Source organism: Theropithecus gelada, chromosome 13, assembly GCF_003255815.1.
Source record: "Theropithecus gelada isolate Dixy chromosome 13, Tgel_1.0, whole genome shotgun sequence".
NCBI classification, from domain to species: domain Eukaryota; kingdom Metazoa; phylum Chordata; class Mammalia; order Primates; family Cercopithecidae; genus Theropithecus; species Theropithecus gelada.
The window spans coordinates 64,264,461-64,275,789 of record NC_037681.1 but is presented as its reverse complement, the minus strand read 5'-3'; the positions used below and the strand labels follow the sequence as shown (position 1 = coordinate 64,275,789).

Sequence of the window (11,329 nt, the reverse complement as noted above, 5' to 3'; positions counted from 1 at the left end):
GTTCAAAGAGAGTCCCACAGGAACCTCTTTTGAAATCACTGATTTCAACTTACTAAAGATATGGGTGTACAACATAAGTGGAAACATTTTCTACTATTCATATGCAGATGAATTTCATTCTAGCTCAGAAACATTTGGAAAACTGACATCACACGTGACTTCAAGCTATTAAATGTTAGTGATAGCACCTTAGAAAAACACAATGGCTTTCAACATGTGACAGTTTGTGTCTCAAGTCAAAAATGGACAGTGATGTGTAAGAAAATCAAAGTATATAACAGCAATTCCTATTACTCTTGTGGAACAGGCTGTTTCTTCCCACCAAGTCAGTGATGTTTCTGAGATCATAATGTTCACTGTAAATTTAAAGGGATCTCTTTTTCCATAGCACTCAGCAAGAAACCTGTGCTTAAGACTGAGGTTCCTTGGAAACATGCTGTAAACTCTGTTCTCAAGGGTGTGAGAACCGTACATACTGCAAATAATTTATGAAGTCCTGGTTCGTTGCAATAAGCAGATGGCTTGCTATCTGCTCAGACACCACTCCCTTGGGGTAGTAAATGTGTTTATCTGAAGCTGGGAGTCAACATATTTGACGTGTGGATATGGAAGAACACAGAATAAATCATTTTTAATCACAGCAATTATACTTACTCAGAATGAACTTGGCTAGCAGGTACACAGATCTACAGGTGGGAACGGCTTCTTAAAGGCTATCCCACCTTGGAAATAATCCTGGTTATCCCCAACACGTGATGTTTTGTCCTGCTTCTTGATAGGGTATCTCGTTAAATGTGCCTGTTCTTCAAAAAGTGGTATTTAAAATAAATGTGTCAGTCTCACAGAGGGGTGAAATGGGTGCTGATTAAAAACACCCCATTCCAGACCACGGATGGTGACTCTCTAGGTGTGGGGACCCAGGAATGTGCATCTCCTATTTCAGGTGCTTCTTGCGCCTCACTGTTCAGAGTAAAGTTTTGACATCTGTGAACCCAATTCCGGTTTCCTCCCAGCTACAGCTGAGAACGCCTCTTAGAAAGAATGTGTCTAACATGGGCACTTAACCTTGCATTTAAAACTGTAACCAAATACTCTTACTTTTATATTCCTAAAAACATATAAGCAGAAACTTATACATGCTGAATTGAGTATATACCACTTAAACATGTTAGAGGTAAGGAGTAGAAGATTCTTTTATTTAAAAAAAAATTACACATGGTTCTACAATATTTTTTCCTTTTAAAAAGCTTCAAAATATACAGGGAGAGCACTAGTCCAAGAAATCCAGCTTGTTCTTTCACAAATTATACAGTTTAACTTTCTTCACATATTGCCACAATAGTTAATTCATAATATAATCTTATTTGTATTTAGAAAAGAAGAAATAAATATACAACAATTGAATTAGGTTCAAGAATCAAGCTCGATTTGTTTCCAAGACTTGGAAGAACTTCTTTTGTACTGTTCCAGTTCCTAAAACAAAAATATGTATTACTTTAAGAAAAATCAACTTAAGAATTCAAGGAGGCACGTTAAAACTGCTTTCTCATTTTTTAGATATAACAATGTATCCTTAGTAGCATTATCATTGTAAAGATTTCTTGACAATTGTTTTGTAAATGATTATGCTTAGGACTTATTTTCTAGAAATACAGTCTTCAGAGTTTCTGTGCTGCTAAGCGGCACTCAGAGATGAATTTATTAAACTTTCAGACAAAATTATGTACATAAACTACATAACACATATGAATCGTCTTTCAACTAATGAACTAGACATTTGTCATCCTTCAAGTATTCAAAAGTGCTCTTATTTTTAATTGTTTGCTGTTCAGTTCTTATCAAAAACTTGGTTGAAATTAGAAAAATATTTTAAAAACATATACCCAGGCTGGGTGCGGTGGCTCATGCCTATAATCCCAGCACTTTGGGAGGCTGGGGCAGGAGAATTGCTTGAGCCCAGGAATTTCAGACCAGCCTGGGCAACATAGGGAGACCGTGTCTCTACAAAAACTGAGAAAACTAATTATCCAGGCATGGTGGTGTGTGCGGTGGTCCCAGCTACTTGGAAGTCTGAGGTGGGAGGATTGCTTGAACCTGGGAGGTCAAGGCTGCAGTAAACTGTGATTGTGCCACTGCGCTCCAGCCTGGGTGACAGAGTGAGACTTGTGTGTTCAAATGGGGCTATCTAGGGATACGCGGGATGGTAGTGTCCACTTTTAAGCATTTTCCTGAGAGATCCTGGGTTCTGTCAGGTATGTCTGTGTGCTTTCAGCCCTTAACTGGGTGAGATACATTTTCTGGTACAAGGAAAGTACAGGTATGTCTGAATGTCCTAATCAAAAACAAAACTCTTTATGTAATTCCACAAAAAAATGTGTGTGTGTGTGTGTATGTTTGTGTGTGTGTGTATCCTTTGTCCCAGTGATTTTACTTTTAGAAATCTATCATACATAACAATAGAGCAATGCACAAGGATGCTCACTGCTCTATCTGAGCACAACTGGAAACAACTTTGATGTCCCCCAGTAAGGACTGATGAAATAATTAGTGTTCATTCACAGGTGGCTTCCAAGGCAGCCAGCAAAAACAAAAGTGGCCACATGAAAAAATAGTATGTGCCACATGAAAAAAGCACACAGCTAGGGAGAGGGCAGGATACTTCCATTTTCTATTTTATATACATCTATCTATATCTTTTGAATTTTTTCACAATGAGTATATGTTACCTTTACAATTCACAAATAAATTTTAGTGGAGGTGGCTATCCTGCACAAGGCAACTGACATGTAAAAGGGGCCATCTAAGGGGATGCCTCTTGGCCTCCTACATGTTGTTCAATGTCTAAATAACTGTACAAAGGTTATCACCACTTCAAATAAACAAAATGTGGTTACTCTGCAAGATAAGGCAATCACTGCCCTTTGCCTAACATAACTGAAGTTCACAGTTGCTATGAAAAGAAAATCCATTCTAATTTTCAGAAAAATTGCAGATCGTCCCTTTCATACCTATACTCTAAGTTACTAAAATTTGAACGTTAAATGTTTCAAAATGGTATACAGACTTTGGAAGAATTTTTCCTTGTTTTTTTTTTAACTTCCTCACTGGATTTTCAGAAGAATTTTCATGGCAATAATCATATGTACTCTTTACAGCTTGTTTTATTTTTTCCTAATAAAGTTAATTCAGTTCACCAGTTATCTACCACTGTGGTTTTAAAGATTAACTCATAAAGAATAAACAAATTGTTTACTGCAAACTTTGTCTTTAACTGGAAGTGAAATTATTTTTACCAAGGACAAAGGTGAAAACGTTGTTTTGAGATTCTTTGCTAGTAGTATCCCCCTTTTGCAGACAGCAGACTGTGAGAAAACTAGGGCTATCACACAGGCCACGCCAGAGGGAGGAAAAGGAATAACCAATGTGAGACAGAACCCACCAAGTCCACTAGATCTTCAATATGACAATGATATGGCCTCAAAATAATACATTGATGTTTTAAAGGGATAGCAAGTAAGAAAAATTTTCAAAAGATACCTGTGGTTGGCCAAGAAGACCTTAAAAATAAATGTTAACTGTAACTTTTTTTTTTTTTTTTTTGCCTTAACAAAAATATAGAAAAGAAGCTGGGTACAGTGGCTCACGCCTGTGATCCCAGCACTTTGGGAGGCCAACTCAGGAGGACTGCTTTAGGAGAGGAGTTCAAGACCAGCCTGGGCAACAAAAAAGGAAAAAATTACCCGGACATGGTGATGTGTGCCCGTAGTCCCAGCTACTTGAGAGGCTGAGACGGGAGGATCGCTTGAGCCCTGGAGTTCAAGGCTGCAGTGAGCCATGATCTCACGATTGCACTCCAGCCTGGATGCCAGAGCAAGACGCAGTATCAAAGACAAAGAAAAAAACACAAAAGAGGTAGAAGGGCTCAGCAAGTTCTTTCCACATTGACAATCCCTTAAAATCGGGACTGCTTTAAAGCTAGAGGGCTTTTAAAAAGTAGAAAATACTACTAAAGTATTTTCTGGTGCCCATGTGAAGTCTGGCAAAGACAGAACTTTAATTAAAGAGGGCTAATCACGAAAGACCCTAAGTCTGCAGGAAAGATGAAAGGGGTCTTCCTACCAATCCTCAGATCCTTGAGGATTGACCTCACAGCACACAACTGGAAACAACTTAAGGTCTCACAACTACGTGTGAAAGAGTATGAAATAATATTCAAATTAAAAATGCTGTATAGTAGAATGTCAAAATTTAGATTCAGATTATCAATGAAATAACAGCAACAACACTGATAATCATTAGGGTATCTTTAAAGCTAAAGCATAAAATTATGCTAAGGTCCTATGTGTGCAATCTGGAATCAATGCAATTCATCTAAAACCACACGAATAAAAGTGGTTCAGAGGCAAACTTAGGATAGCATAACTTTTCAGGTAGGTTAAAAAACATCTTGAACCAAGAGATGATAGGAATTGGTGATCTGCTGGCAGTGAGACACAAGAGATGAATGAAGGGTGATATGGGTACTGTGGGGCTGCCTTCCTTTTCCACACAGAATTCTTACGGTTTTAAGTCATTTAGAGAAGGCAGATTTGAATGTGAAAATTCATGATGCTCACAAATACCCTAATCCTTTAATAATACTGATGTATATGAACTTAATCAAAGTGATCATTATGCAATATAAACAGATATTCTTATCAACAACAACAGTTAATCATTGACCCCTAGATAAATATTAATTAGGGATGACTTCCAACTAATCCTTACATCCAAGCTGGAAACATAATTTATAAGGGTTACTTGAGGTCATTTTACTGTTTCTACAACATGCCTCTCACTTTGCTACAGCTACAAAACCTCTAAATATTCATGGCATATTTTTCAAAAGTCTTCTGGACCGTTTACATAAAATGTTTTGCTTACTTCTCCAAGGGCCCCCTGCAGGTGAATGCTGAGAAAAATGCCCTGGCTCCTGCTCCCAGCTGATAGCTGCTTTCAGGTTACCCTCGAAAAAATGTGGCTGCTGCCTGAGAAGCTGCCAGGGCTTTCAATCTAGTGCTTACCATACGTAAGTTTACTCATATAAGGACAGATTCTGTACCTCATTTTATCAAATCAAACTAAAACTTAAGTTTGCTTGTTTGTTTTTAGAAAAATCTAGGCTGGGCGTGGTGGTTCACGCCTGTAATCCCAGCACTTTGGGAGGCCAAGGTGGGTGGATCACGAGATCAGGAGTTCAAGACAGCCTGGTCAAGATGGTGAAACCCCGTCTCTACTAAAAAAAACCCAAAAAAATTAGCTGGGCATGGTGGCGGGTGCCTGTAATCCCAGCCACTCAGGAGGCTGAAGCAGAGAACTGCTTGAACCCGGGAGGCAGAGGTTGCAGTGAGCTGAGGTCACGCCACTGCACTTCAGCCTGGGTGACAGTGTGAGACTCATCTCAAAAAAAAAAAAAAAAGAAAAGAAAACTCTAAGTATTTGGGTCATGGTGAGTTTACCAACTCTTAACATTCTTACATCAGATTTGTGTGTTCAAATGGGGCTATCTAGGGGATACATGGGATGGTAGTGTTCACTTTTAAGCATTTTCCTGAGAGATCCTGGGTTCTGTCAGGTATGTCTGTGTGATTTCAGACTGTGCTTTCAGTCCTTAACTGGGCGAGATACGTTTTCTGGTACAAGGAAAGTATAGATATGTCTGAATTTCCTAATCAAAAACAAAACTTTTTATGTAATTCCACAAACCAAAGAGTATTAAGAAAATGTCTCTCCAGCAGCAAGGTAAGAATCACTACTCATCTTTAATATAATGTAAACTAGAAAATCAAAAAGGTTTATGTGAACATCAAGTCACGTCTGGGTGGTGGGATGACAGGTGATTTAAAAATTTTTCTTTATTCGTATCAAATTTTTAATTTTTTTCTACAGTATACTATTAGTGTGTTATTTAAATAGATGTACTACTTAAATAATTTTAACAGTAAAAAAGAAACACTAAGTAAATACATTGAGAAAAATGTAAGGAATTCCCAAGGCACTCCAGGTTTTGTGATAAAACTTCAGATAAGGCCGGGTGCGGTGGCTCACACTTGTAACCCCAGCACTTTGGGAGGCCAAGGTGGGCGGATCACGAGGTCAAGAGATTGAGACCATCCTGGCTAACATGGTGAAACCCCGTCTCTACTAAAAATACAAAAAAAAAAAAAAATTAGCCAGGCATGCTGGTGGGCACCTGTAGTCCCAGCTACTCGGGAGACTGAGGCAGGAGAATGGCATGAACCCGGCAGGTGGAGCTTGCAGTGAGCCAAGATTGCGCCACTGCACTCCATGCTGGGCAACAGAGTGAGACTCCATCTCAAAACAACAACCACAACAACAAGAAAAACCTTCAGATGAAATTAAGTAAATGTTTAAGATAATACCTGATCCTTCTGAATTCTCATCTCATCGACTTCACTTTCAGCATACTGAGGATCTCTTGCAGGGTCCTTGATATTTTTCAGTGTGTTAATACTCTGAAATTACAAATCTCCAAATCACTTCATGCCCATAACCCAAAATTCAATGGCTACCATCTGCCTAATAAACCAAGCTCCCATTCCTCAGCCTACCACAAAGGCTCTCTATGATCTTTCAAGCTTTTTTCATCACCACTGAGGCCCGCTTCCAATTCCACCAGGTCCCCTTTCAGTTGTCTCTCCCTTCTCTAACAACCAGATAACTATCTTTGAAAGTGGAGCAGGAACCATGTCTGACTTTTTTTTTAATCACCACAGTGCCTATTTACATTTTCAGCAATGTTTAATTGATTTTTGAGCAGAAGAGATAAAAAGAAAGTTATCATAATAGGCCCTTTGGCACATTTCCTATAACTGTTAGATGGTGCTAAAAATCTTGCTTTTAAAAAATTAGAAATATGTACCTTTGGTGGAAAGAGCTTTTCATACACTTTTTTCCACAACTCCATTGGTGAGTGGGCATGAAGCTTTCCAATGTCATTTTCAGGAACAGGAGGAGATCCTAAAATAGCAAGTTTTACTTCAAATGACTGCATTGATTAAAATATTACAAATTCTGCCAATAAAAGAAATGACACTAACAAAGGTATACATCTCAGATCACTCATTTTCCCTCTCCTTAATATAGTCACCATTAAAATTTACCCTACCCAGCACAGCAAGGTCACTGGGACAGATTCTAATACTGAAAGAAGAGGAGCCAAAGAGTAATTGGTAAACTGTAACTCTCATTCTCCACACCCTGTATCTATACCTATATCTACATCCTATTAACCAGTAATTCCAGTTCTTGGTAGTGTTTGCCCTAGAAACACCTGCAAACTGGTACTGTATTAAGGATTTCACACTGCAGCATCATTTGTTATCACTGAATAAATTGACCTACAACCAAAATATTCATCAGTGGTGAATAGTGCATTAATTACTATGCACACCCATGCTCTGTAACACTATCCAACAGTTAAAATAAGAAATAGATCCATATGTAGCATTAACATGGAAAAACTACTAAGGTATATTGGTATATTGAATAAAAAGGTATTGAATAATAAAGTATATTTAATAAAAAAGGGAAATTCCAAAATGATATAGACTGAACATATAATTATGTTTAAAGCAAATAGTTTTTTCTACACTATATACACGTGTGTAAAGGCACAGGAAATTGGAAAGAACACAGATTTGCTCCTTGTATATACTCTTTTACCTTTTTACAAGGAGATATCTTTATGTATTACTTGTACAATTTAATTTGAAAAATTTAAAACTTTGCTGCCATTTACAATTTGTAACTGGATATTTCCCATTCTTTCTATTTCCAACATCTATTGTTCACCAAAACTGTTTTGCTGGTGATCTTCCAGGACATCCTTCCCACTTTGGTGGGAAAAGCATTGATACGCTCCACTGATGTTATTCAGCTTTGCCAAGTTTTACTTGTATTCCTTTGTGTGTCTGTGTGTATATTAAGTTCTATACAATTTTATCACCTGCATAGGTTCATGTATTTGCTACCACAGTCAAGATGCCAACTTAATTCCACTAGCACAAGGATCCTGTGTTGCCCTTTTATAGACATAACCTCCTCCTTCCTGAGCCCTCCCCTCGTCTCCCCATCCATAGTCCTATCCCTACCCTCTGACCACCACTAATCTGCCTCCATTTCTAAAATGTTTTTCATTTCAAAATTTTTTATAAATAGAATCACACTGTATGTAATCTTTTATAATTGGCTGCTTTTCACTCAGCATGATTCCCTGGAGATTCACCCAGGCTATGTGTATCAGTCATTTGTTCCTTTGTGTGGCTGAGCAGTTTTCTCTGGTACAGATGTACCACGGTTTGTTTAGTCATTCACCTGCTGAACAACTTCTGGGCTGTTTCTAGGTTTTGACTACTACACATAAAGCTGCTGTGAACATATGCCTAGAGATTTTTTGTGTGAAATTTAAGTTTTCATTTATCCTGGATAAACGCCCAACAGCACAATATTTAGGTCATATGGTAGTTGCAGGTTTAGTTTCATAAGAAACTGTTAAACTGTTTTCTAGAGTGGCTGTACCATTTTACACTCCCACCAGCAATGTATGAGATATCTGGTTTCTCTGCATCTTTGCCAGTATTTGGTGGTGTCACTGTTTTTTATTTAAGGTATTCTGTTAAGTGTATACTGATATTTCATTGTGATTTCAATTTGCATTTCCCTAACGACTAACGATATTAAACACTTTTTTATGTGCTGCTTTGCTATTTTTATGTCCTCTCTGAAATGAAATGTCTGCTTATGTCTTTTGCCCACTTTCTAAATGGATTGTTTATTTTTCCGTTGAGTTCATATATTCTAAACACTAGTCCTCTGTCATGTATGTGGTTTGAAATTCTTTTCTCCCAGACTGTGGCATGTCTATTCATCTTCTTCACATGGGCTTTCACAGAGCAAAAGTTTTTAATTCTGATGAGATCTAAGCTCCATGATTTCAAAATTCAGTAATTATGAACTCTCTTCTGGCCTCCAACTATTCATAGAGGCAAAAGAATTCCATCAGCATTATCTATCAGTACAATAGTGATTCTCACTGCTACTGGAATTAAGTTGGCATTAATGATAATCATAAACATCAGACTCCATGACCATTCATTAAGCAAAATCACCTCCATTCCTTCCATTCCAATTAATCTATAATCTCATTACAAAGATTCTATATTTGAAGTCAAGTCACCTTTAGCTTGTAAGACTAATAGAGGATGGGGAATACAAACAAAACAAAACAAAACAAAACCCCTACTGCCCATTAGAGTGTTAAAAGCAAACTATGCCACCTGCAGAGGATAAAGAAGTGTGAGGTTCAAAGAGCTTCACAATGAAAACAGTTTCTGTGGGAAGGTAAGGGGCTTGAGATATAAACTCTTAAACTTCCTTTTGATTCAGAAGCCTGTAGAGTCTATGAGTTTACGAAATACATTCCATTAGATGAGGCATGCTATTTCATAACAAAAAATCAAATCATACCTAATTGTTACAAACGTGTTCTTTTTGACTTACTTTTCAATCTCTCATATACTTGCTAATTGCCCGTAATATGTAGCTTTGAATTTCCTCACTACTCTATGCTCCTAGCTTCCTTAAATCCAAGGAGCTAAAATTTAAAAGTACCTGGAAATCAGTGGGGGAAAGAAAATACATGCAATTTGTTTTTCAGTGGAATAGAGATCAGAAATGAGAAATCAGTCTCTTATGTGGTGACACCCCTTCCATCACAAACATGTCAATGTGATGCATGTTACATTAATACTGGGCATATAAACAAACACACAGGAAATAACAGCAATGATAATGAAACCAGAAATAGGAGTATGTTGGAGACAAAGTGAACATGGCGTAGGATAAAATCAATAAGCAATTAAAAAAAGATTGAACAACCTTAATAAGTTCACTAACCTATTTGACTGAAAGAATCCAATCCTGCTGTGATAAACAGTGGTTTATTCTGATCCACACATATTGATTTGCTACGTAGAGAAAAAAAGATTCTAAATTAGTTTAGCCATTAAATTTGCTGCCACGCTCTCCCATAAACATGACAGCAATATTATGGACTAGTTTTACATTTAGCCACTACTGAGAGCATTGCCCCAAGTGAATGACTATCAATTTAAGTGATTTCAAAAATTAAAATATAGCATAAATAAACATTTTATAGGAAAAAAGTGACAGACCCTATTACCTTAAATTGAAACTAAGAGCAGTAGCAAGGCTAAGAAGATACAGACCAAAATTTTCAATTCCATTTCAAATCAATAAAAGAAAGTAATAATAGAGGGAAGCTACCAAAGTGTGGGAAAGGAAGTAAAATAAATCAGGGAGCAAGTATAATATTATCATTATTTTATTCCAGCCTCAAACTAAATGTTATGTAACATTTTGGTTGCAAATTTTGAGAAATATTTAAAGAATATAAGAAGCAGGAAATAATATGAAATTATCCCCTTTATGTTGAATCATGACAAAATAAATAATAATAAAAATAATTTTAAAAAGAAATTATCCCTGGCCGGGCGCGGTGGCTCAAGCCTGTAATCCCAGCACTTTGGGAGGCTGAGGCGGGTGGATCACGAGGTCAGGAGATCGAGACCATCATGGCTAAAATGGTGAAACCCCGTCTCTACTAAAAATACAAAAAACTAGCCAGGCATGGTGGCGTGCGCCTGTAGTCCCAGCTACTCGGAGGCTGAGGCAGGAGAATGGCGTAAACCCGGGAGGCGGAGCTTGCAGTGAGCCGAGATCACGCCACTGCACTCCAGCCTGGGTGACACAGCGAGACTCTGTCTCAAAAAAAAAAAAAGAAATTATCCCTTTAAGACTAGCCATCGAGGTCACTTTCCTGGTCAAGACACAACAGACTGAGTAGAACAATAATCAGATGAGACAACATTGGCTAAATCAATCACTCAATAAATGATATAAAAAGTATCTTAGCAGTACCTTTTGTCAATGCCAAATGCCAACTGGTTGATAACTCCACGTATTTTTAGTAATAGAGCTTCTGATTTACTGGTAAACTTTAAACAAATCAGGAGAACAAATTATATGCTCTATTTTCCAATCACAGAAACAGGTAAAATAAATATGGCTTTGAACAAATACAGATTGCAAAGAGAATCACTCTTTAGTTGCCCAACAAATACTTTTGTTTGAGTAGACAAAACAAAACCTGAATAAAGAAATCTTGGTAACTTTAACTTGTTCTTCAAACTTAATGAGTACGTGATGTGGAAAGGATTTGTGTTTATGTACTAATCATTTCAGCTAC

At 37.4% G+C, this 11,329-nt stretch overlaps 1 protein-coding gene across 2 annotated transcripts in view; it reads right to left on the bottom strand.

The window, feature by feature from the left end:
• Positions 1-11,329, bottom strand: part of DYNC2LI1 (dynein cytoplasmic 2 light intermediate chain 1) — a 61,354-nt gene that overhangs the window by 17,432 nt on the left and 32,593 nt on the right. The window contains exons 9-13 of one of the 2 annotated variants that reach the window (XM_025354643.1): positions 11,002-11,078; positions 9,958-10,028; positions 6,923-7,020; positions 6,423-6,515; positions 655-798 (exon numbers count right to left, since the gene is read on the bottom strand). In XM_025354643.1, the coding sequence (XP_025210428.1) occupies positions 670-798; positions 6,423-6,515; positions 6,923-7,020; positions 9,958-10,028; positions 11,002-11,078 (468 nt within the window). In that variant the 3' untranslated portion in view covers positions 655-669. Of the gene's footprint in view, positions 1-654; positions 799-1,168; positions 1,474-6,422; positions 6,516-6,922; positions 7,021-9,957; positions 10,029-11,001; positions 11,079-11,329 lie in introns of those variants that run through there. The other variant, XM_025354645.1, reaches the window with a different exon arrangement.